The sequence below is a fragment of the Sinocyclocheilus anshuiensis genome, unplaced genomic scaffold (assembly GCF_001515605.1).
Source record: "Sinocyclocheilus anshuiensis isolate Anshui unplaced genomic scaffold, SAMN03320099.WGS_v1.1 scaffold476, whole genome shotgun sequence".
Taxonomy (NCBI): domain Eukaryota; kingdom Metazoa; phylum Chordata; class Actinopteri; order Cypriniformes; family Cyprinidae; genus Sinocyclocheilus; species Sinocyclocheilus anshuiensis.
In genome coordinates, this window is record NW_015554139.1 from 233,922 (window position 1) to 260,437 (window position 26,516).

Genomic DNA, 26,516 nt, shown 5'->3' on the forward strand with positions numbered 1-26,516 from the left:
ATTTGATTTTTGGGGGGGGGGGGGTTATTGTTTTTAACTTTCTTGGCATGCTGTCAATTGCTGCAATTTGAGGATGTTACACTTGCAATTTGAGGATGTTACACTTGCAAATTGCAATAGCAGCCTAACAGACAAGTGGGCGAGAGGGTATGTGTGATTTGTTTTTGAAGCACTTGCATGGCTTCCTCAGTTAAATATCTTGAGTCTGTAAAGAAACATTGAGATGTGAAACTTGCTCCATGTAACATGCAGTGCCTTTTCGTTCTGCCATTTACATAGTATAACATGCACTGCACATTTTCAGTGTTCAAATTACATTCTGCACTAATTGACTGCTTGTCGAAAATGCTGATACACTGATAAAAACAATTATAATGAACATGTAATCATAAATGCAATGTTTGAGCTTCTAATGCTTCCTACTTGAGTGACTTGATGCACTAGTCACACTTTTTTTTTTTTTTTGAACACTTCTAATTGTTCCGTTAAAATTTGTCAATTATAAATTACATCTGTTAAAAGGTAGTCGATTTTCAATTTAAAATGGCACAATCTGTCGACAGTCATAGCTTGCAACAATGGATATTACTGTCAGTCATTTAACATTTCTATCGTAAAACACTTGTCAGATATGACATGTTTATCTATTGACATATTGCCGTACACTCTTCACCGTTAAAACTGACGTGCTGGAATGTTCTGGTTCTGTAAACAGTAAAATGGTTTGATTGGCAATTGATAAGCACTATTATACCTCTGAGACAGACCACCCTAAAAATTTTAAACCACTTATCCTAACAACGAGCAAAGCAGCATCAATATCGTCAAATATTAGGGGGATAATTTGATCATATTGAGGGGACGTGTCTATGGTCCTGCCTTTTTAGTGATGTTCGTCTATTTTTTTTAAATGCCTCTATCCACCTTATTTTTAATGTGAGAGTTACCATTTCTTGCATTTTGTTATTCTAGTGGTTAATGAATCCGAAGTCTTGCACATTCACAGAAAAACGCTTCTGCGTAGCAAAATAAGATATACAGGATACTTCAGACAACATTTCTAAGAACATTTAGCAAAGGCATAACTGCATTTTCCTCAAGACTTCTTCATTAGTTCCCCTTTATTTCTAAGTAAAACATTGGTAAGCTTAAGAGCTGCTTGCAGTTTTCCTAGCAAGTTCGTAAGTACTTAGAAAACAAGCTAATTACCACAGATTAAGGAACAACTGGATGTTTTATCTTTTGCATTTATTTGGATCACTTGGGAGACCACATCTAGACCTCCTGGAATATTTATGGAACTCTCAGTTGTTGGAGGGTCTGGAAAGACAAAATACATCACGATTAGATCAGAGAAAACATGGCCGTTGCTTATTTTAGACAGTTTCAGGAAGACTCACTTGGCCCATTCCACGTTGAGAATGAGATGATCGTATCCGAAGCCAGATACACCAGCGATGGCTCTGGCAGCGTCCTCACGGCGGTGGAAGCTGATGAAGGCAAAGCCCTGGAGTAATGGGGAAAGAAATAATGTGCACTATTCTTCTGGAGACATTCATAACTCATGCTTCACGAGTTTATTTAGGTTAACCATTATGCTAATGTTCCTGCTTTGTTCTTAAACTGAGTAGAAGAGTCAAAGTGAATCTTTAACTTCTCTTTGCTTTATTTGTCATTTGATGGTGAATCTCTTACGGCCATGTTTCACATCTCTCACCTTAGACTGGCCTGTGTTCTTGTCCTTGGCCAGATAGATCCTAGAGATGGAGCCAAAAGGCCTGAAAAGCTCCTGCAGATCTGTCTCCCTGGTGTCCTCGGACAAGTTGGTCACACGGATTGTTGCATTATCATCAGCTGCAGAGAAAATCTCAACACATTACCATTAGGCTCTTGATTGAGAACATCAGTGTTTGAGATCTGCATGTCAAACACGCACCTCTGCGGTTAGGCTGCATGGACTCTCCTCTGCGCGTACTGCCGTCCCGCAGGCTGGGGGGAACGTATTTCCCTGTCTTGTTTTGGACTGGTTGGGCAGGCTCAGGCTCTAGAAATCAAAGTGAAATTGTTTAGTTAAAAAAAAAAAAAAACACTCAAAATATGCCTAACAGGGCAACATGAAGTTTTTGTACCTGCTGCCTTCTCTTTTTCTCCCGTGGACAGACCCAGCTGCTCGGCCAGCTCCTTCTGCATAGGACCAAGCGTGTCCTTATATGGACAGCGAGTGGTCCAGTGATCCCCTTTACAGATACGGCAGGACACGATCTTCTGTCCTTTCAGCTTGTTCATGGGATCTTCATCTTGGTCTTGAGCATTCAAGTCCTGTAAAACAAGCAGGAGAATCACTTCAAGTTGGCATCGGTACAACAGAGAAGTGAAACATTTTTAGGACTGAAATATCAAGTCCGAACTGAACAGTTTACAAAACGCAAACTCAATTGGCAACACAATGATAAAAATGGTTTATCTGACAATTTGTTGAAAATGGACTCACCTTCAGGCCATCCAAAATGTAGATGAGTTTGTTACTTTATTGGAACAGTTGGAGAAATGTAGCATTACATCACTTGCTCACCAATGGAGTGAATGGGTGCCGTCAGAATGAGAGTCCAAACAGCTAATAAAAAAAATCACAACTCAAATCCATCAATAAAAATTTAGTAAAGTGGAAAGCTGCGTGTTTGCAACAAACAAATCCATCATTAAGGTATTTTATCTTTAAATAATCGCTTCTGGCCAAAAGACAGTCTATAATACATAATAACTCTTCCTCTAGTCCATCAGGTTGTCCTCTCAAATCAAAATCCTCCTTTTTTTTTTTTTAGAACTGTTTTGGCTTGTAAACGGTGCTTGAGCTGTGCATATTTCTCTCCTGATTCAGATGAGACAACTTTTTCATTGGAGACAGCAATATTATGGATAGAGGACTCGCATTTTAGCCAGAAGCAACAGTTTCAAATGAAAAATGTCTTGATGGATTTATTACAAACATGCAGCTTTTCACTTCACAAACACGACAGCTGTCTGGACTCTCATTCTGACGGCACCCATTCACTGCAGAGGACCCACTGGTGAGCAAGTGATGTAATGTTAAATATCCATTCCCATGAAGAAACAAACTCATATACATCTTTGATGGTGAACTATTTTTTTAAAACATGGATCAGTGCAAAAATGTCATTAGTTTATCACCATCATACCTCTTTATTGGAGATGAAGGTCATGAAGACGTCATCACTCACTGTAGTGGTGGCAACATTGGGACCTGGTGCATCAAATTCCGAGTTGCCAAATTTTTTCCAGTTCTGTTGGAATAAATAATCAATCCCCCCTCAAAAAAAAAAATCCATAAACAATATGTTTAATGGAGATATCAATATACGAAAGAAAAATTAAGACACCTTTCTCCTGGCAACTGCTTTGGAGGCCTTCCGCGTCTCAATTTTGAACGTCCTGACAATCTGACCATAGAGGAGCCAAGGACAAATATGAAACCTGATTCTTCTGAAACCTTTTGATAAGTGTTATATCGTTTTAAGAAGAACTCTGCTGACCTTAGACTTCTGGCCATCTTCATCAATCTTGTATTCTGTGACAGTCTTGATGTTACCTTTGACCGTCTCTTTTGGTGAAGGAAGTGAACCTGTTGAAGAAAATTATAAATAGATCTGTTACAAATGCATAATTAGCATAGTTAGTTTATACGGCATGTCAAGCAGTCACAGTATATATGTATACAAACTAAGACTATTTTAAAATGCATTTATCTCGCACATGAAATATACCCTGTTGTTTCTACACTCGTATAATATTTTACACAAAATCCTTGATGTTAAAAACATATGCACCCCGTTGCACAAGTTATTTTTAGCCCTAATTCTTAATCTAATTCTAATATATCAATACACAATTTAACACGACTGTATACGCTGCACAACACATTAAGATGTAATATGTCAAAGAATAACAGCATGATGTATAATATATTACAGCTGGGTGTAGTATAGCATAAAACAAAGTAATATAGTATAGTACATGTGTTTATAATATAATGTAGTAGCATTAGTACAACACAGAATAGTAGCCAAAGCACAAAGCACCAGCAGCCTTTTTCTGTCAGGCTGACATGCCGCTCACTAACTGTAACTTTCACTATAGGTAGACTATTTTTATATCTGTAAAGTTTGTTCTCATATCGATTAATGTAATGAGTGTAGCTTTAATCAATGAGTGTTTAAACACGTGCGTGAGGCTGCGCTGCGGCCTCTTACCTTCATCTCCCTCTTCCTCCACCTGATCGGCCCAGCTAGGCTTTGAGCTGTCGAAAACACAAGATATTAGATGCCTATTAAGTTGGAGTAAGCATAAACAAAACTATATGGTTCATTCATATGAAAAACTCACTCGTCGAATTCGATCGACGGCATCTTTTCGGGTTGTCTTGAGCCTCGAGAGGAAGCGTTTCTCGGGACTGCTGTTGCGGAGAGGAGACGCCGCACCACAGCGCCCTCTGTGCGTGCGGAGGACTGCAGTGAGACACGATATGAAGAAGAAGAGAGGGAAAAGTGTGCTAAAATCAGCTAGTATGGACTTCTGGACCAGGAACGCGATAGAGATAAAACGTATAAGCCTTGAGTACAGTCTAGAACGGCTTCAAAAATCATCTGGAACGTAGGAACATAACAAAATGCCCTCATAAATATATGTACCCACAAAAATGTCAATGTAACCAACCACAGCTGCTTCTTCCATGAGATGCAAGCCACGATTTTGAGGTTATCTATAGATATATATTATGTTTTTAATTGCAGTATTTGTTCTGCAATGTTTTGGCATTAACTGTGCTTACAATGGATAATGTTCTGGGCTATTTAATGATTTTATGTATTGACCATACCTTAAAACATGTTAGTTTATATAGGCTGTAAGTCAGTCATCATTCTCACAACTTAAACAGTCTTTCTTTAAATAATTTATTCAATGGACATTAGTATTACACTAGTAACTAGCTAACATTTAGTAGGCTACTGGTCTTGCCCGAGCAGGAGCTTGTCCGAGCTTCAGATATTTTGCACACAGTAGATTTTAAGGGATGACTTTCTCTAAAGCTGCTTTTAACCAATATCTATTGTGAAATTGGCTATAGGCTACAAACTTGGCTTAAGTTGAGTTGCATTACTCCTTAATAGCACTAATGTTTTTTCTTTAGGAAGTTTAGGTCTCAGTTCTCTGGATAATTTCTCTCTTCCTCTGTGTTCTTAAACTTGTATGGTCTCGTATGGTTTCTTGTACTTCTGAACAATGTTTAAAATATAATTTGTGACAGAAGTAATATTTTATAGGCTATCATAAAGGACTAAAGTATTATTGGAGACCGATATACCCTAAAGCCATCATTTAAAAAAAAAGAAGTACTTAGTTAAACGATTCAGAGCAAAATCACCAACATCACAAGTAAATTTGCTTTAATATACTCATATCTCACATCTCACAAACTCTTCAAAGTGATGTAAAAAAAAAACTGAGCCAGTCTTCTCTTAAATATCTTTAATTGCCATTTTTTGCCACTTCAAATACATCACTCACATTTTAATGGTCAGTTTTTACTGTGAGATATGTTCTTCTTTGCTGTTGACTACAAAAATGACACAAATAAAATAATTTTACATTTGGTTTGTGGTTTGCAGACGCACAGGAACAGAGTGCAAGCATCAACATAAATGCTATGCTTAATTTACATCCAGGAAGCCACAGCATGAGGTTTTGGCCAAGATACTGTATGAAGATTAGTCATCTGAGCTCTTTCCACAGCAAACTGTCCGTATGCTGTCAAACACAGCCATGTATAGAAGCGGATGCAAGCACATGTTGAGGGTGGCCAGGCCTTTTGACACTTGATATGAATCATACACCCAGCAATTCATACATTTCAGATATGTTTTGTACGTCTGCAGAACATGATAGGGAACAAATGACGTGGCATAAAGGATGCAGACCAGAGCGACCATCAGTGCTACCTTCCTCTTCTCTAGTGTGGTTATGTTTTTATTTTTCAGAACGGTCCAAATCACACCCAAATACGATGCAAAGGTAATTAACAATGGAATCATGCATCCAACAACGGTAAGAAATAGGGTGTACTTAAAATGGGGGATTCTCAGGGTTTTATCATGACATGAGACACAAAGAGTGTTTTTTTGTTCAACTTCGGTTCCAGCAAATTTGAGGACTGGCAATGAAGTGATCGTCACGATGAACCACGTCAGCACGCTTGCGATCTTTGCATGTTTAGGGCGCACGTAGCTCCGGGTGAAGAACGGGAAAACTATGGCAAGGTATCTGTTGACGCTGATGCACATGATGAAGAAAATGCTGCCGTAGAGGTTGCAGCTGAAGAGGAAGCGTTCGATTTTGCATGCAGCATCTCCAAAGGTCCAATCCTTATTTTTGGCGTAGTAATTGATGAGCAAAGGCAAGGTCAGGACGTAAAGAATGTCACAGATGGCCAGGTTACAGGAGAACACTACTCCGGTGTGCCAGTTCTGCCTCTCTCTGGTCACCAGGAGCCACAGGGCAAATATATTCCCCACAAGAGCCACACACATCTCAATGCTATACATTGGAGGGAGGAGTCCGGTTTGAAACCCAGTATCACAGAATGAACTGTTGTTCATCTTCCCTGGTGTTCTCTGACCCCTGAAAAAAAAAAAGAGTTGGTAGCGTCAATCTTAAACCAAAAACCTTGTGAATCCAAGCAGATGACGTGAAAACATTTTTATCTCTAAACACTATTGATTTGCAACTTTTTTTTTTCACAGAAAAAAAAAACGGTTTAGCAATCAGAAACACAATATCCAACAACCACATTGCTGCTTATCTCTGGCTTCCCATCTGACCATCTCGTGTAATACTGCTACAGATGCTGAGAAGCCTTTTATATAAACATACAGGTTGCAATGTGATAATTCGGTTGAAGTTTGATTTTGTTTAACTTGTGCAGTATTGGTAATAAAAATCCTCGACACTCTTAAGTAATAAAGGTTTATGGGCCTCTATGGCTTCGTGAAAATCCTTTAACATCCATGGCACTTTAAGGTTCTTTATAGTGGAAAAAGTTTACTCAGGTTATTAAAATGTTCTTTACACAAATTTAAAAAGTGATTCCTTTTTGGAACCTTTGTTCACACTTGTAGTTCGGTTCGTTTGGTTCATTTGGTCCGGCCCAAAAAGGAAAATGATGATACATTTGGTCCTGGTCCGCTTAGCGTTCACATTGGCATTTTTGACAGCGAACCTAAAGACACCGAACCAAGGCATAGTGATACGTTCACAACCTGATTGGTCGGCTTGAATGGCATATATATCGTGACGGAACTCACCGAACACCCCAAACAAAAGGTGCGTTAGACTTAAAGCGTAAGAATAAAGCGTAAGATTTAAAGGGGTCATATGATGCTTTTTTAAAGATCATTATTTTGTGTATTTGGTGTAACAGAATATTTTGACGTCTGCTGGACTAAGCGCGCTCATTCTTGCATGTACACATAGTTTTATTTTCACCACCTGCAAACTCACAAGGAGCTCATAAAAGGCACTTTACCTCATCGTTGCTCCACGTTTGCCCATGCTCATTTTGTTTTGGTCGCATAGCGTCGCATCTTGTCATTACTTCCTGTCATTCCATCTTGTTCATATATCATTCGAACCGCACCGGAGTTCGTTTGGAAGCGGACCGAGACCCATCTTTTCAGCTTGTTTGGTGCGCACCTGGGTTCGGATGGCAGCTTTCACACTTTTTCACACCAGGAAAGTCCGCTAGTTCACTTGCTTTGGTCCAGACCAAATACAATGTTTATTTATTTTTTGTTTTGTTTGGTGCGGTTCGCTTTCACGCTGCCCTTTTTGTAAGTGAACCAGAAACTGTAAAGAAAACCACACGTGTGCTTAAGGTCATCCATTCATTGGTTTATCCATTCAACCGTACCAGAGTTCGTTTGGAAGCGGACCGAGACCACCACTTCAGCTGGGTCTCGGTATGGTTGTTTAGTCCGCACCCGACTGCGATTGCTGTATTCACACATGCCCAAAAGATCCACACCAAGGGGGGAAACGAACTTGAGTTCGATTCAATCGAACCAAACAAGACAGGTGTGAATACACCCTCAAACGAACAGCATGAGCAATCGCACCAGGGTTCGTTTTAATCGAATCAACCATGATAAGTGTGAACACACCTTATTCTACAGTAAACTTGCAATGAATAGCCAGATACTTTTACAGTATCTATTTATCTTGGCTAATGTTTATTTCTGCATACATTTTGTGTTATTAAGTTAATAATAGTTAATACGTTAAGTTAATAAGTTATTAATATTGGTGTTCATTGTTAGTTGTCACTTAATTGTTAGTTGCATTAACTAATGTATGAATTGTTACCTTGTTTGTGATTCAGCTCTGTACCTGCTTTTACCATACATCTTAAAAACGGTTACTTCATCTTCTGTGCCAGTTTTCTGACATTATAAAACGATAGTTGGCAAAAAAAGAAAAAACTTAATTTGACAATCATTTTGAAATTGAGTTTATAAAAATGAAAAAAAAAAAAAAAAGCCGCAGGAAGTCACACCTGTTTAAAGGTGTTATGCATGAAAACAATAAGTAATAGCGTGATCTGTGCACTGTAAAACAAGTTTTTTTTTTTTTATCTCTTCAGCACTTATAAACGATTTTAGATCCAGGGCTGTTTGTGTTTATTTTTTGGCTAATGTTAATGTTATTTTGAGATACAATGAGTTTCATAATTTGCAGCGATCTTAAAAACAACCTGTCATCACATTTGGAAACTTAAGCACTAAGCACTCACAACTAGTTTATAATTATAAAAACAACAACAAAACACTAATATGTTCTCTTTATCTCTCTCTTTATCCCCTTGCACTGGCTACCGGTTGAGGCTCGCATCAAGTTCAAAACATTGATGCTTGCATATAGAACAGCCACAGGCTCTGCATCCTCCTACTTCCACTCACTATATCCCCTCCAGAAGTCTGAGATCCGCTAGTGAGCAACGCCTCGTGGTACCATCACAGTGAGGCTCAAAATCACTTTTCAGAACATTTTCGTTCACCATTCCTGGCTGGTGGAATGATCTTCCCACCCCTATCCGGAATGCTGAATCCCTGACAATTTTCAAGCGACAGCTGAAAACTCATCTCTTTCGACGCTACTTGACTTCATCCTAAAAAAAAAAAAACGTTGACTTTCTCTTTATTTATTCCTTCCCTTTCTAGCTTGTACTTATTTGAACAATGCCTAAAACCTGGTATTACAAGCACTTCCTGTGTCTGTTTGCCTCTTTAAGAAGAATCGCTTTTTGCATTCCCCAATTGTAAGTCGCTTTGGATAAAAGCGTCTGCAAACTGACTAAATGTAAATGTACATTTCACCAAATAAGATCCAAGCACAAATATCTTAATGTGTTCAACCTAATAAATCCACACCAAATAGAGTTAAATATCAATTACAGTACATTTTACTCAAAGGATATATTTAATACTGTTGACACACCTTGACATACCTGAACCCAGCATTATTTTTTCTACATGAGGACCACAACAAAAACAAACCATGGTTTTGTTTTTAACAATTGTATGGGAGTTTCTAACCTCTCACTCTCATAGATTTTTAAAAAGTGCCAAATAAATATCAAACAAGTTGATGAAACTTACCAAGTACGCTTGACTCCGACAGTCACCAGTTAAACAGTACCAAACTTCCTGTCTCATGCAAGGAGTGCACTTTTTCGAAAAACAGACCGACGACTGAAATCACACAGGCAAGCACACGTGACATTTAAAGCATCTAGATGATTGAAAACAAAAGCTGCTTGATGGTTTAAAAGGATTTATTGGTAAAATCTATCCAAATCTATGCGCATTTATACAAGCCACAAGTCTGACATAAAGCAGCATTGATTTGCTGATGTTTTTGTGTTGTGATGATACATCAGTCATTTCATACATGATGCATCAGTGAAGCAACAGTCCCATCTTGTGGTTTAGATGTGTCCAACCTCGCTTTCAGTTCCTTCAGATTTTCCCTTTCTTGTGTTTCAAGTCCTTTTTTCCTCTAGCACCTTTCTGTTGTTTCGTAAAACAGCACGTCCTTTAAATGATTTCGGTCCACCAAACTTCTTACCAGCATCTCCTTTTTTCTGCCCTGCAAATCTACATCCTTTTCCCCCTTTTTGGCCAAACTTTTTGCCTCCTTCGCTCTTCCTAAACCTGTTTCTCCCCTCTGGCGGTTTTCTATCCCCAAACCGTTTCCCGCCATATTTATTTCCCCTGTCAGGCAACTTAAAACTCTTTTTGTCATGAGGAGGGCCCTTCCCCTGTGACAGCTTCCTCTTTTTAAAGGGTTTTGGAGACTTTCCAGGACCACGCTTCCTTTTTGCACCAGGAAACATGTCTATGGAGTTAAAGAACAAATTAGAACCAGTGCAAATTGCAACAGTAAAACTTCACAAATGATTTGGTATGACACAATACCTTCGTCTGGTTCCTCCCCCACAGCCTGTCTGTAATACTCTGCTTCGTCCTCAGACTCCTCGGCTGGAGCCTGGTCCTCCGGTTTCCCAGGATCCTCCACTTCATCATCTGATACCTGCCCTTCCTGCTGCCGCTTTCTATTGATGCCATCCAAGCTTCTTTTCCTTTAAGAAAAGTAGTTGTTTTAGGACCAAACACAACAAAACTTACATTTAAAAAGATGCTGAGTGCGTTGCTATGGTATGCTTTTTTTTTTTTTTTTTTAATTTGCAAAAAAAAAAAAAAAACTCAAAATAAATCAAATGTACAATTTATTTAGCATGCAATGTTTTTAAAGGGGTCATATGATGCGATTTCAAGTTTTCCTTTCTCTTTGGAGTGTTACAAGCTCTTGGTGCATAAAGAAGATCTGTAAAGTTGCAAAGACTAAAGTCTCAAATCCAAAGAGATATTCTTTATAAAAGTTAAGAATCAACCACGCCTACCTAAAACGGCTCGTTCTAACACGCCCCCACGTCTACGTCAATATGTGGAAATATTAGCATAATGCCGCCCAAATGTGCACGCAAAGAAAGAAGGCGTGGTTTCAAGAACAGCAGTCGTGTTTGATGCCGCCATGTCAGGGAGACGCTGTGTATTTCAGTGCGAAAGCAAAAGCACTTTATTTGGCCTTCCGGAAGTAGATGCAATTAGGAATCATTGGTTAAGATTTATTTACAACAGAACAGCACAACCCAGATGTTCGAATTTGTGCAACGCATTTTATGGACGACAGTTTTTTGAACCTAGAAGAGTACAAGGCTGAGTAAGAGTAACGCATCGTGTGTGTGTGTGTGTGTGTGTGTGAGAGGGGAACAGGGTCACATCACAGGAGAGTGAACTGCCTGTCAGAAATCATAGCACGTCATCTGTCTTAACCGCGGCTTGTGTACTGCATCATCACTGTGTCTGTCACGCGACTCTGTTGCCCTTTCGGTGTTCGGCCAATCACAATGCACTGGGTCAGCTGGCCAATCAGAGCAGACTGCGCTTGTCAAAGGAGGGGGCTTTGTTGAAAACGAGTGTTTGAGAGAGGCGGGGCATAGAGGACCTACAATAATGTACAGTATTTGAAAAATAATGTGTTTTTTGAATATTAAAGCATGTCAACATATTCTGTTACACCAAATACACAAAATAATGATCTTTAAAATAGCATCATATGACCCCTTTAAAGCTTTTTATTGGAGGAGATTGTTTTGAAGTGATTGCCAGCAATCATTTAGCAAAAATACAGAATACCCATCTCAAATCACTGTAACCAAATGCTGTAATATTTACTTCTATGGAAATTCAGAGTCTCCACGCTTAACGTGTAATTTGTGTGTGCTTTTTCTAACCAATAGCCTGTATCACATTCAGCTCTTCATCACCACTAGAGCAGCAGATCTACTCACTTGTTCTGATCTCGTTTTTCTTTTTTTAGGGCAATGTTCTGTTCTTGCTTTCTCTTCCGTTCTTCTTTCTCTTTCAGACGGGCCTCCTTCCTGTTCAGCATCTCCTGAAGCTCTTCCTCTGTTTTCGAGACTGCAGACAGAGCACATTTTGGATTAGCTTAGTGATACGCTCAATAATCACTAGGTTGTGTATCTAAATGTTCTCTTACACAAAGCTATACTTACCAAAGGAATGATAAAGCACTTTTCCTTCCCCCATGCCTTCTACTATCTTCACCAGCTGCAGAGTCATTCTGGGGCCAATCTGTAGCAGAACAGACTCCCATCATTTTTTAGTAGACACAAACCGTCAAGTGTCCGATTCATGCTGAATTTTAAGGCATCATAGGCGCATTCTTGACTTGAAGGTTGTTATATGTGATGTGTTTTTTGTGCTTGAGCACTGTGCATGATGAATTGAGAATCCAGCCAGTAATATAAAAAAAAAAAACAGCCCAGCATGATGGGTTTCCTCACCTCAGTCAGCCGAACTGCGCTCTGCTGCGAGGCCATGTTTCCACGACCCGAGTACACCTGTGGCAACTCTGTGATGTTGTGGTCCCCGTCCTGCTCTGCCTCGCTCTCTGAAAGGTTGACACCTCTGCAAAAAGTGCAAAGTGTGACTTGTAAAATCACTTATGTATATCCCAAACAGAAGTATGAAGCTGGTGCATCAGAGCGTTTACTTTGAAACATCACTGTTCCATCAATTTTAACACATTTCATCATATGCATCAAATGATGTGAATGAGCTTGTGGAAGACTAACTTCATGAGGAGCTCGCTGATGTCCTCCAGCTTGCTCATGTTGGGAAACTTCTCCTGCATGAGCTTCTTCACCCCTCGACTCATGCCCACGGGCACCACCTTCAGGCTGCTGCAGGAAGACATGGAGAGGGTTAGCGGATATTGAAAGAAACCTCACAAGAGAGCATTCGTTTGAGGATGCATTAGTGCGTTTACTTTGAAAACAATCACAGGAAAGTCATGTTTAAAAGTTGCATCATGTGCACCTTTAATTTGATGACAAGAAAACAAAACAAAGCTACTTACTAATGACGAAACTCCACCTCCTGGGACACGGGATCATAATTTAACAGCACACATCTCTTTATGCTGTTGAGGTTGAGCTGAGAAATTAAGAGTTTAATGATCAAAACATGCATTCATATCTTCTCACCACCAAGAGGACAACAACATCAGACACACATCACAGATCTCAGAAGACTATACTTGCACCTCATGCGGAGAAACGGTTTGCAGTTTTGAGCGAGTGAATTACCTTGTGTACGTTGATCGAGGGGAACATGTTCTGGAACATGGTGGCCATCAGCTTGATGTGCATGCCTTCGATGCCAAAATTATTCAGCACTAGCAAAGGATGATGGGAAAACTGCTGTTCATGCATCCTGTGCCTCTTTAAAGATGAAATTACATCTTTGATGAGGGTGTACTGGAACAAAGAGACAATTTACTTTTAGAACAAATTACAAGAATGCTCATAATATAATCAGTGTGAGACTAGACACATCAGTGCGTTTACTTTGAAAAGACATCACTCCACAGTCAAAATACTAAAATTTCATCATTTGTGCCCTCGGATATAAGAAATGAAACCAAAGACAGGTCAAAAGTAGCAAAGCAATATACCTTCGCAACATGGAAATATAACGTTGGACCTTTGGGAAGACGTGCAAGCCTCTGTGGAGAAAGAGAGTAATTTCAGGTGTTAATATATTTGATCTCAAAAAGAATGAGATGATGATCCAACCATGAACTTTAATAGCTCAAAATTATATTTACTTTACTACAAAGTCATAGTCTTGAGTGCTGCATTGCACTTATCTAATCGTTTGTACACAATAAAATACTCAAACTGTAAAGCATGCACTAGCAAATGCCAAGGTCAAGGGTTTGATTCCCAGGGAAAGCAAGAAGTGATAAAAATGCCCTACCCTAACTTTTTGAACCAGAGTACACAGACGAAGAGCTAACTGCGCGTGACGTTTACAACGTGATTGCGTAATGCGTGAAGTCGCGCATGCACATTGCTGAGCTAGTGCAAGACAAGCATTTGTGGTTAAAAAGTATATACATTTTTATTTTTTAGCTAAATAAGACCCTTATTCCTCGGCTGGGATTGTGTAGAGCTGTACTGAAACTGAAATTGGGACCTTCAGCCTGTTGGGTCCCATTGAAGTCCACAATATGGAGAAAAATCCTGCAATGTTTTCCTCAAAAACCTTCATTTCTTTTTGATTGAAGAAAGAAAGGCATGAACATCTTGGATGACATGGGGGTGAGAAAATTATCAGGAACGTTTTATTCTGGAAGTGTACTAATCCTTTAAGTGAAGAACAAATGTCATCAGAGAGAAGATTTAGTTATGACATCGATTAAAAATTATAAGGTCAAAAAAACTGTAAAAATTATGCAAAAAAAAGAAAAAAAAAGAAGAAGACATGCATTCAGAAAACTGACAGGGTTATTTTTCATTTCATATCGCCTTTAAAGGGATAGTTGGCACATAAATACAATTTTGTTATTATTTACACACTCTCCACTTGTTCCAAACCTGTATGAGTTTCTTTCCTCTGTTGAACACGAAAATATATTTTAATGAATGCTGGTAACCATTCCAGCTATGAAAGTCATTGACTAGTCAACTGTTTTGTTCTTTTGTGTTCAACAGAAGAAAGAAACTCATACAGATTTAGAACTTGAGGGTGAATAAATTACATAATTTTCAGTTTTGGGTGAACTATCCCTTTAAGTGTCACACTTCAGTTAACAGATATAGTTCCTAAAAAATACAAAACGCTAAATATACAGCAGTGAAACAATCGTCACAGCTGTTACTATTGTATTGACCAATAAGCATCCATGATCCGTTTTATAATACAAATATACTCACCATGTTTATACTGTTTTCTGTTTTGGTAAATATTGAGAAGTGCGTGATTCCTAATGGTCCGGCCACTGCAACAAAATCTTTCAAGACGTTTTTCTTCCGCACCTGCACAATAAACACATGGATTTTAGTATGTACACACAAGACGTCGAATAAGCGCCGAGCTGAGCAGCAGCAGCCAGGAATCGTGAGGCGCACCTTTAAAGATCTGGCAGTGAACGGCTCCATGACTCGTCTGATGTCCAACACCAGCTGACCGACATTCCTGCCGATCTGTCCACGCTGAAACACGAAGGTGTGCGGCACAGTGGAGTACGTCTCCTCGGCCACAAGACTAGCAGCCTTTCGGCCTTTCTTTTGGTTCTTAGTCTATGAGACAAAAACAGTAACATCGAATTTATTTTACCTTCAATTTGTATCGTCACTAAACGATCGTATAAATTACTGTGACACTGACACGTTTACATATTTACACACACGTTTACATTTCCAAATCTCATTCTCATTTAAATGAAAAAGACGGACTAGTTGCACTTCATATTTGCAGTTAACGTTATGTCTGGATGCAAGTTAAACACAAACCTTTGTTTCCCCATTTTTAAGTACAGTACAACTTATCCAAACCGAGAGCGGAAAACTGAACTTGACTTGACTTTAACACGAATATCTTAGGTAAAATATCCCACATGTCTTGTTCTTTTTCTTCTTTTGGTTTTATGGCGGGCTGCGAACCAACTTCATAGGTGCATACCGCCACCTACTGTGATGGACACACGTCTTGTTAACTAGCACCCATCTTGAAAATCCTGGAACTTGCTGCTAACCATATGGCGTGTTTGCGCATGCGCAGAGGCAGCGTACTACATGCTCGATGTTTGATTTTACACACATCCCTTTGGATGGGATGAATTACTGTATATAGATGCATTGGTAGGTTTAATTCAGCTCCTACATCGAATTTTAGGCCGGTTTTGAACTGTAGATTAGGTTTTGAATGTCCCATTTAAGCTTAAATTAAATTTAAAGGAAATATCCACTGCTAAACTCTGATTAGGCCTACTCTCATTCACTCTCTCACTCTAATGATCTGATTCAGAATTCGAGTTAGAACCTTTGTAAACAAAAATTGCAGTATTGTCAGCTTTCTTTTTCTTTCTTGTTAAAGTTTTTCTTTATTCCTAAATGTTTAGTTATCACACTTTTCCTTGTAAACATCATGTGGTATTCACTATGCCTTCACTAACTACACCATCTGTTGTAAAGGCGTTGTCCCAGTTTATATCTACTTTTGGAATTCCAAAAGTCGTTCAAAGTGATCAGGGGACAACAACATTTTAGCATTAAAAATTAGATGTGTGGCTTGAAGATAGAAAATATCATTAGCTCAGTATTATCAGTATCAACAGAAGTTGATATCAAGTCCCCACCATTACAGAACAAGCATTGCAATTTTCTTAATTTCAAAGCAATAGAATGTAAGTAATCATGTCAATTTTTTAGCAGTTTCCTGCATGTACTGTAATGCTGCACTATTGTGAAAAAAATTAAAACATTTTTTAAATGAGCTGTATTTTGACATTGCACAGTCATGGTCAGTCTGAAGGATAGGGTGGTGGGTGTGCTTGTGTGTGGGGGACAGGCCTGTGAAAGGAGGGGGGGCTTAGGACGTTTTGTAATTACACTCTTCTTTGTTTAGAGGTCCTCTGACAGGAGCTGATCTTCCTGCTTTAAAAGTTTACTGTCAGTCTGTGTGTCTCCCACTGCCTACTGCCTTTGAACATCTCCACTGCAGACCAGTCAGAGCACCGACCAGACATCCACTGCTGCAGTCATTATGTTTAACTATTAATGGCAAAGGCGTGTTTCTCTTTATGATAGTGATTTGTCATTGATTTTATAATATTTTAGTTATAAAGAGCACAGACCAGAAGCTCGGAGCTGAATATCTTGTTTGCATCAGTCAGAGGAAAAGGCATTTGTTGAACAAAGCCAAAACCAAAAGAGAAAATCATCTGGTGATATAACTGAGGTAAGAGAAATATTTGTTCATAATGTGATTTTGTTTTCTTTTAAACAAATAATAACTAAAAAACGAGTTTAAATTTAAATAAGCATAGAAATGATAAAATCCTTCTGTTTAAATAGCCCATAAGTATTCCTTTGGTATTTGACTGAGCCTCAAAATAATTTAAATATATATGTTCTGAACAATGCAATTTTTGTCATAAGTGAAACTTTTCCAAAGTATTTATTAATTGATAATTCACAATGACTTTAGACAAATTTGCTTAACATTTCAACAAACTGCGATTACTTTTGGTAATTTTAGTATTAATAGGTATCCTCTCTAATTCCATAGGCTTCAGTGTTCTTTTTAGTACTTTTGTTTTGCTGTTTTCAGTAGTTGTCTCAGTCAATGTTTAGATTTGTTAATTGCTTATGACATTTATGATATGTACCAAAGCTGTCATTTTCATCAGTACTGACTTTAGCAATTGGTTTTGATGATCGGATGAAACGATAGGCTGACTCGGGCCCTGTTTCTGTTGACATGCTTAATTAACCCAAGAAAAGGCAAAACTGTGTTTTACCCTCCATCATTAAACATGAACATCTGGCATGCATCAAAACTGTGGGCCTCTGAGTCTTCAGACTCAGAGAGCGTCAACATGAACACCCACATCACCCAACTCTACGCCCAACTGCTGAATGAGATCGTTCAGAAGAAGGATCAGGCTTTGGAGCAACGGAGGCTCGAGAGTTTGGTGCTTAATGCAACAGCCCAGGTAGCTAAAAACATTTCCCACTGTAAAGAAACAATTATCGTCTCCAACCTTTTGCTTAAGTCTCCTGCTTCTCAGATTTTTCACTGTGAATGTCTCAAACTGTGCACAGATTTGAAATAGATTTTAATATAAACAACAAAAAAGTTTACTTTAACATAATATAAAAGTAATATAGTTTAAAAGAATATACTTAAGTATGAACTGAATGTAATGTTTTAGACACTTAATTGCAAATAAATGACCCACTTAAGTAGGACTTAAGCACATCTTTTGACAAGCATTTATGGTAAACTAAAATGTTAATGCCATTCCTATTTAAAGATGTCAAGTACTTCAGTGTATTTTTAAACACACATTTGTAATAAAGAAGTTGTAATTTAGTCAAAATAGATTAACTGTACATTTTAAAGCAATATTTAAATGTAATATTACATAACACACTTATTTAAAGCATGACTCAAGATTATTAAAACCATAAATTAATACTTTAAAGTAAAACTTTTAATGTGACATTATTACAAAGCGCACTTCAAAGTGTACTTAAATGTGTTAAAAACAGTAATGAAAGTGCACAGTCTCTTTAATTACACTTAATTGGTGTTTTATTTCATTAATACTATATTATCTGCAATACACATTATAATAAAAAATATATTACATTACAATAACAATATACTATATTATCTGTGTACCTTTAAAAAAAAATACTTTTAAGATTTGAAGTACACTACAAGTGCACATTCAATACTATTAAGCACACTTGTTTTTCACAAGGATGTATTGATGCATTCATTTTATGGAAAGTTATTTGGACCACTGTTTTATTTCTTTAATACTATATGTGACCCTGGACGACAAAACCAGTCATAAGGGTCAATTTTTAGAAATTGAGATTTATACATCACATGAAAGCTGAATAAATAATCTTTCCATTGATGTATGGTTTGTTAGGATAGGACAACATTTGGCCAAGATACAACTATTTGAAAATCTGGAATCTGAGGGTGCAAAAAAATAAAAATACTGAAAAAAAATTGCCTTTAAAGTTGTCCAAATTAAGTTCTTAGCAATGCATATTACTAATCAAAAATTAAGTTTTGATATATTTACGGTAGGAAATTTATGGAACATGATCTTTACTTAATATCCTAATGATTTTTGTCATAAAAGAAAATTCAATAATTTGGACCCATACAATGTTTTATTGGCTATTGCTAAAAATATACCCAAGTGACTTAAGACTGGTTTTGTGGTCCAGGGTCACATATTATCTGCAATACACATAAATAGATTACATTACAATAAAAATATACTACATTTTTCGAAAATATTTTTAAGATTTGAAGTACACCAACTGTGCGATGGCAAATCCTGACAGGTGCTTCAGGTGTCCAGCAGTTACAGAGAGCTGGAAAAGAAGTATGATGCACTCACTTCTCTAGTGAGCAACCAGAGCCAACTAATCACACATCTGGAGAAACAGTGCCAGCTCAAGAACCCCACTAAAGCACTGCAGGTAAAAGAGCCATCTGTTATGTATTCTGTGCCTTTGTGCTTTTGCATTGTATTGTGGACTTTTATGTTGTAGTTTTACTTGTTTCCTGTTCCTGTTTCCCTTTGTCATCAGTCTGATTGTTTCCAGATGTGTCTAGTAGTCTTGTTAACCCCTGTATATATAGCCCTTGTGTTTCCTGTGTTCATTGGCTTGTGGTCTTCCTCTGAGGCCACACGGTCATTATATAAAGCTGCTTTGATTGTCGGGTAGAAGTCTGCTGTGGAGCTCGCCTCAGTGTGGATTCAGAAGAAGTGGGCATCAAGGGTACATTAGGGATGTGCCGAACAAGGCTTTTGAAGCAGTGAGACTTTTACAACAAACTGCGTTGATGCTTTGTTTGAAGCTTTTGACACAGTGCTCTACCCTGCCATCTGGTGGTCAATAAAAAATTCTTACACCAACTGTATCATTTAGATCAGGGGTGGGCAAACTTGGCTCTTCCAGGCCACTTTCCTTCAGAGGTTAGCTCCAACCCTAATCAAACACACCTGAACCAGCTAATCATTGTCTTCAAGACTACTAGAAGGCTACAGGCAGGTGAGTCATATCAGGGTTAGATCAAATCTCTGCAGGAAAGTGGCCTGGAAGTGCCAAGTTTGCCCATCACTGATTTAGATGTTTTGTTCATTGGGATGTCATTTCTAAGGTTTAATTGTCTATTTAATCAGCATATGTGTCATAGCAAGGCGGCATGCGTGTGTGCAGCGATAGAGTTTCCCAAATTTATTGTATTTTGCACAATACAATTACAATAAAGACTTTATTTTCTTAATTTTTACTTGCATCAAACTTGTGCCTTTTCACATAAATATAATGTTTAATACGCCAATAAATTAGACCTACATCATTTTTCATTGCACCATTTTTGTGTCTTCCTTACAAAAGAACACAAACATGCACATTGTTAAAAAAACACAAATGCACAAATACAAATGCAGTTATTGCATTTAATATATTTTGCCATAATATATTTTTCTCGCCACTGTGAGCTGTTGACAACAGAGGACGGCGTTTACAAACAGCAAAAATGTTTGTGGGTAAGGAAGAACAGTGGTTGAGCCTGCAAGGTGTTTTAATTTTCATTCAGTCAACAGACATTCACATGTCATTGTTTTTAATAGTAGTACTATAATTAACAACGATACACCACGTAAAAACACTACATACATATAGGCATGCTGACTGATATAACTATAACATTGCACTAAATGGGTTGCGGGTATGGGACAGTGCAATCGACGTGCTTTGTATTTGAGCCTAGCGTGACATGTCAGTGAGGTAACAAAGCTTCGTTTTCACAGGTCACGTGACAGCCTCATTTCAAGCAATGCTCCTGACACTGTTTTGAAGCACTAGTGTGTCAAAAACTCAAAACGTGTGTCGACACTATAGGTGTCGATCTACCCATCCCTAGGGTGCATGGCAGCCGCAAAGGAGGAGCTCGCAAGCACCCTTCTGAAAGCTAAAATGGTGAATGGGACACCCTACAGTCTCGTAGACTTAACAGGCGTGCTCACATGGCAGCCATTGTAAATGCACATGACGTGTGCCATTTGGGATTGGGCCATAGTCTGGTGTTGTCCTTTAATGGATGTGCCAGTGGCTTGTGTCTTGTTTCTTGGTTTTGTGGTTTTCTTATTGTTTTAATTAACACTATCTGCATTTTGATCCAACTGTCCCTCATCTCGGAATTCTCCCACTGTGACACAGTCTGAGCTTTCAGGTTTTACTTTGGAAATCTCACAAACACAGGTGCATCCCCCTCAAACCCAAGAGAAATTTCTTATGAATGTCTTTCAGGAAACCACATCACTTCCAGTTCAACAGTCAAGTGGGTTGGTGAATGTGAACACAGAGCCTAAAGAAGTTGCCAGCAATGTCCAAAGAGACCAAAGTGGCCCTTTACACCAGGAACAGAGTCCTCCAGAACTGCTGGAGACTTTTGATGACTTGCCCATGCAGTCTGCCAACAGGCACACCTTTCATCACTTACCCTGTGACTAAATCTCCAGGCAGCCTAAAAATCCCTAAAGGCTAGGGCGTAGCTGGCACCGCTTTATGATTTCTAATGTGTTTTGAGTTGTTTTAGTGTTGATAATTAAACAATATTTTGCTAAGTGTGTTTTTGTGCTAGTACCTTGGCTGGTTTAGCCTGTCATAAATAGGTAAGGGATAGATAAGGGTTAGAGGTTTGTTTAAATCCTTAACCTAAAGTACCTGCAATAGTAATAATGAACCTTGTCTTAGCAAAAAAGAGAATCCCAGATATGAGTCATATATGTGTTTCCCATGTAGGAGTTTGGAAGCCCTGAGTGTCAGTGACCTGCAGTCAGGAAGCTTTATCTCTGAGAATTCCAAACAGTGTCTTATCAGAGGTGGTGATGCTCATTACTCTTCACAGACTGTGAGAGCTGAGCTCAGGCTGAAAGCTGTGTATTAGCATAAGCACACACACACACACATGCACATAACATAGGCAAGTTAATCACCACCTTTACACATGCACATAACATAGGCAAGTTAATCACCACCTTTACACATGCACATAACATAGGGAAGTTAATCACCACCTTTATAAAAGCTTTGTGACACAACCCTTGAATTACAATGCAATGCTTTTGCCTCCACCATCTCGGGTGTGAGATTACAGGACACATGTCCACTCCATTTAACAGACCCAAATTAAAGTCACTGTTATGGCAGCCACTAATCTGTTTTAAAAGCACACTCATGCTGACATTTACAATTGAAGAAGGGTTTTGAGTTATATTTGTACCGAAAAGATATATGTACTTAAAGGAATAGTTCACCCAAAAATGAAATATTGCTGAAAATGTACTCAGCCTTGGGCCATCCAAGATGTAGAGGAGTTTGTTTCTTCACTGGAACAGATTTGGAGAAATGGATCATTACATCACTTGCTCACCAGTGGATCCTCTGCAGTGAATGGGTGCCGTCAGAATGAGAGTCCAAACAGCTGATATAAACATCACAATAATCCACATGTCTCCAGTCCATCAATTAATGTCTTGTGAAGCGAAAAGATGTTTGTTTGTTTGTAATAAATCCATTAAGACATTTTTAACTTCAAACCATGGCTTCTAGCTAAAATACGAGTTCTCTATCCATTAAATATTGCTTTCTCCAGTGAACAAACAAACTCATCTACATCTTGGATGGCTTGATGGTCAGTTTTCACCAGTTTTTTTCATTTTTGGGTGAACTATTCCTTTAAAAGAAATATATTTATAGAATGAATTTTATAACATTAAAAAGTATCAAAATAAAACATTATTTTAAAATTAAATAAAATAATTATATATTTTTTTAGTTTTAATTGTTTCCTTTTTTATTTTATTTATTATTATTATTATTTGAATAAATCAGATATATATATATTTTTTTAATCTAACAATGCAAACAATTTCTTTCAGGTTTTAGTATCTAGGTACACATGTTTGGAACGTGCCAGTGAGTGCGATAGGTCAGATTCTTCTGGTGGTTTGTGGGAGTGTGAATTCCACCATGTTGAACTGATAAGTAAAGGCTGAGAGATGGTTGCATACAGTATACAGATCGTGACCTTGCTGCTTTCTGAACCAACAGCACCCCAGAAATCTGAAATTCTGAACATAGAAACCAAAACAGCTTTTTTTTTTTTAGCTTCTCTGAATGTGTCAGATCTGTTGAAGAGCTTTTTGTTATAACTTTCTTTTGAAATGTAATGATATCATACCCGTTTCTGTGATTTTAATGAAATGTTTTAAAGTGAGACAAGCCAGCTAATACCACAAAACGTCTGGATGTTTTCCCACCACAAATGATGTCACTTTCTGGAATGATAATGTCATTCATTCATTGGCTTTTGTTATTTAATACAAAAGACAATGAAGACAGAAAATAGAAGGTGTAATTAAAACAATAGTATCAAGAAAACAGGTTTTGTTTAAAACATTTTTATTAGAGAATGAAATCAATGCAGAAACACTGGAATATTTGTTTATGTTAAACGTTTGTGCCATAATATCCAGTCAAACCGTACAGTGTAGTTAAATGAATTATAAATTCAACTACTGTTCACTTGGATTGATTGTCATCTTAAAAAAAGGGAATGCATGATGGAGACATGAAAATGTACTGAATAGTAGGAATGACCCAGCTTACTGTCTCTTTTAAAGGGCCGTGGAATGACTGTCATCATGTGCTAGAGTCAGGAGAGAAGACCAGTGGCATCTACCTGCTGCAACCACGCAATACTAACCGTCTACTGCAGGCCTGGTGTGACCAGAGCAGAGCTCAGGGTGGCTGGACCGTTATCCAGAGGAGACAGGATGGCTTTGTCAAATTCTTTAGGACCTGGGATCAGTACAAGGTGCACGTAACAAAATATTACTTATGTGGTAAAGCTGACATAGTAGGCCTGTAAATAAGTCCACATAGCATCTGTGCTAAGTGAACATTGCGTAACATTTCCGCCAAAGCAACTAGTTCCAAACAAATTCAACTCAGAAAGAACATTGCACATCTCTCTTTGAATAAGTACTTTGTGACAGCTAAAATTTATGTTCTTTATTATTGTATGAATGTGTGTAGAATGAATGTAATCCATACTACATCGACATGTTGTCATTGTCATGTGACTTACCAGCATCAGATGTCTCTTCACTGACGTTCACAAATCCTCTCCCGTGGCCTCATGGGATAGTAAAGTGTCCATTGGATGCACACTTTGCAAATTTGCCGGAAACAGTAGATCATCCGGGTACTTTTTCTCTACTGTTTTATGAATACTATATAGTAGAGAAGGGAGTCTATTCAGATGTAGCCACAGTAGCGGTGTTGGGTTTCTGTATTAATGTAATGTGCTTGAATAAATCATTTGAGTGAATGATTCAATGACTCACTCCTAGGTACAGTCAGGTGTCTAGTTCCTGAAGGAATCAGTGTGTTTGAACAAATCATTTGAGTGAATGATTCAATGACTCACTCATACAGACAGTCATTTGTTTGGTTTCTGAATGAATCATTATGTTTGATTGAATTGTGTGAATGAATGAATCAATGACTCACTCATAACGATTATCACTTGTTGCTGTCTACTTGTGTATTGATCACTAAACCACTAAAGGCTAGAATACACTACATGACTTTTGCCAAGAGTTGGAAAATATATGATACCTATATTACCTAGTGTTTTAAAATCTGTTCAGGTTATCTGTTCAGTCATGTAGTGTATTCCATCTTTGATCTCACACCTATTATCCATGGGTAGCAATGGTATGTCCAGGTTTAATCCATGGCCCTTCACAACTGATGGGCGTTGTGGGCCACATAAGCTGCAAAATAGGGTCCATGGGGGTGCTCATGAGCACCCTTATAAATAATAAAAAGCAGATTTTAATGCACAAAATGCACCTTTTTAAATTAATGACATAACAATTGCCTATATACAGCAAGGCTTTGGGAATCTGGATGGAGAATACTGGCTGGGTTTGGATCACCTGTACTGGCTCACCTCTCAGGACACATACAAGCTGCGAGTAGCCATTGAAGACTGGCAAGGATGACAGGTGTTTGCGGAGTACGACAGCTTTCAGGTGGAACCAGATAGTGACTGGTACCGACTACGGTTAGGCAGTTATCAAGGCAACGCAGGAGACTCCCTCTCATGGCACAACAATAAAGCATTCACCACTCTGGACCGCGATAAGGGATGCTTACTCAGGTGATCAGTCTATATTTGTTTTTGTATTTCACCTCATTTATATGGTTTGTCCTTAAAAACTGTTTTAAAAGCCTTCTGTTCTCTATCCTCCTTAGGTAACTGTGCTCATTACCAGAAGGGCGGCTGGTGGTACCACATGTGTGCCCACTCCAACTTGAATGGGGTGTGGTATAGAGGAGGCCATTACAGAAGTCGATACCAGGATGGTGTTTACTGGGCAGAGTTCCACGGAGGCTCGTACTCCCTAAAGAAAGTGGCCATGATGATCAAACCTGCTTAACATGAACAGAAACAAATCAGCAGAGCACCCAGAGAATTGAGAGTACGTAGAATAAGTGCCACTTTTTGCCACCTTTGCTTCACAAAGATGTGACATTGAGCACTGAATGTTTTTGTGGAGCTTCAGGTTATTTTATTAGAGATCTAGTCTTAAAGTTGTATTAATATTTTTCAAACAAAGACACGATTTGAATATTTTGCTTCAGATGCATTCTGATGCATAACTGCATTTTAGAATATTTACATTAGATTTTTTTTTTTCAACTTTCAAATATAAAAATTGCGTATATAATGTACATATTTTAGTCACTATACCAGAGTGTTGTCTAAAATGATAATTTTTTACTTTATTTCTTTAAACTAAAACAATATTTATTTTTAATTAGATTATGCATTTAATTTTGCACCTTTTTTATTGCCTCACACATGTGGTTTTCCTCTTTCTTACTGTGAGTTTGGGCAGGATTTCCTGTTCTCAGACACTTCATGCCATGCTTCATACCATTATCACAATTAAGAGCAAATAAATCCTTTTCACAAACAATACCAAAGAAGACTCTGCATCTATCATCCATCTCAGCCATTACCGGCATTATTGCTTATCACTTGTTTGACAATGCTTCTGCTTCATCCGTTGTTAGGTCTCTTGCTGATCAGCCTTGCTCATGGCGGTAAGTTCTCCCCATTTTGTCCTTTCTGAGAGTCTTTCTGTGGATCCTTTCAACTTTTGAAGTATTTTGACAGCTAGAATTCCAGCAACTCATCTATGGAGGGAGTTCATCATTATTTTTTGCAGTCCTGTTTATTTCTTTTGTTTTTATGTATTTTTTTCTTTATTTCTTTAGCCCTATTAACACGGAAGCTGTTTTGAAGCTGTTTTTCGAAGGTGATGTGGTTAGACCTACATGTCTAAAAAGTGTTTTAAAGCTATCGCACTTTGCAAAGTATTCCATCTGATTTTATTTGACAAGTGATCTTAATTTCTAAAGCCAGAGACCACTAACTTTTTATTTGCCAAAAGCTACATTGTGACTTTTGAAAAGTTATTAGAGGGTGTGGTAAGTGTTAGTCTCTGAACAGAAACTTAAAGGGGTCATATGATGCTGCTAAAAAGAACATTATTTTGTGTATTTGGTGTAATGAAATGTGTTTATGAGGTTTAAGGTTAAAAAAACACATTATTTTCTACATAATGTACATTATTGTTTCTCCTCTATGCCCCGCCTTTCTGAAACGCGTCGA

The 26,516-nt window shown here is 38.1% G+C and overlaps 3 protein-coding genes and 1 pseudogene across 3 annotated transcripts; 1 reads left to right on the top strand and 3 right to left on the bottom strand.

The window, feature by feature from the left end:
- Nucleotides 1-1,233: 1,233 nt before the first annotated feature.
- LOC107670490 (eukaryotic translation initiation factor 3 subunit G-like) lies at nt 1,234-4,514 on the bottom strand. Its single transcript, XM_016463109.1, has 10 exons — nt 4,402-4,514; nt 4,269-4,315; nt 3,552-3,640; nt 3,399-3,458; nt 3,198-3,302; nt 2,130-2,319; nt 1,937-2,044; nt 1,718-1,854; nt 1,401-1,507; nt 1,234-1,320 (listed from the first exon to the last, which is right to left on the bottom strand). Exons 1-10 carry the CDS (start codon nt 4,422-4,424, stop codon nt 1,305-1,307), a joined length of 882 nt encoding a protein of 293 aa, XP_016318595.1. The 5' UTR covers nt 4,425-4,514; the 3' UTR covers nt 1,234-1,304.
- A 1,044-nt stretch (nt 4,515-5,558) lies between these two features.
- On the bottom strand, nt 5,559-9,781 carry LOC107670465 (P2Y purinoceptor 11-like). Its single transcript, XM_016463067.1, has 2 exons — nt 9,726-9,781; nt 5,559-6,693 (listed from the first exon to the last, which is right to left on the bottom strand). The coding sequence occupies exon 2, from the start codon at nt 6,669-6,671 to the stop codon at nt 5,784-5,786; it is 888 nt and encodes a 295-aa protein (XP_016318553.1). The 5' UTR covers nt 6,672-6,693; nt 9,726-9,781; the 3' UTR covers nt 5,559-5,783.
- Nucleotides 9,782-9,892: 111 nt separating this feature from the next.
- Nucleotides 9,893-17,482, bottom strand: LOC107670430 (suppressor of SWI4 1 homolog). Its single transcript, XM_016463034.1, is given in 13 exon segments — nt 9,893-10,148; nt 10,151-10,464; nt 10,545-10,708; nt 11,981-12,110; nt 12,206-12,284; nt 12,497-12,620; nt 12,788-12,895; nt 13,072-13,148; nt 13,301-13,471; nt 13,669-13,719; nt 14,933-15,034; nt 15,128-15,298; nt 17,417-17,482. Coding segments are annotated over 13 exon segments (1,620 nt in total). The 3' UTR covers nt 9,893-10,085.
- On the top strand, nt 16,918-25,367 carry LOC107670468 (angiopoietin-related protein 2-like; annotated as a pseudogene).
- The last annotated feature ends 1,149 nt before the right edge of the window (nt 25,368-26,516 follow it).

What these genes read in the sequence shown, in the direction of transcription:
- LOC107670465 (XM_016463067.1), bottom strand. Translation starts at nt 6,671, where the DNA reads ATGAACAACAGTTCATTCTGTGATACTGGGTTTCAAACCGGACTCCTC.
- LOC107670490 (XM_016463109.1), bottom strand. Translation starts at nt 4,424, where the DNA reads ATGCCGTCGATCGAATTCGACGA. An exon ending in GGAGGAAGAGGGAGATGAAG is followed by an intron (nt 3,641 to 4,268) that starts GTAAGAGGCCGC and finishes TTTCTTCAACAG; the next exon opens with GTTCACTTCCTTCACCAAAA. An exon ending in AGAACACAGGCCAGTCTAAG is followed by an intron (nt 1,508 to 1,717) that starts GTGAGAGATGTG and finishes CCATTACTCCAG; the next exon opens with GGCTTTGCCTTCATCAGCTT.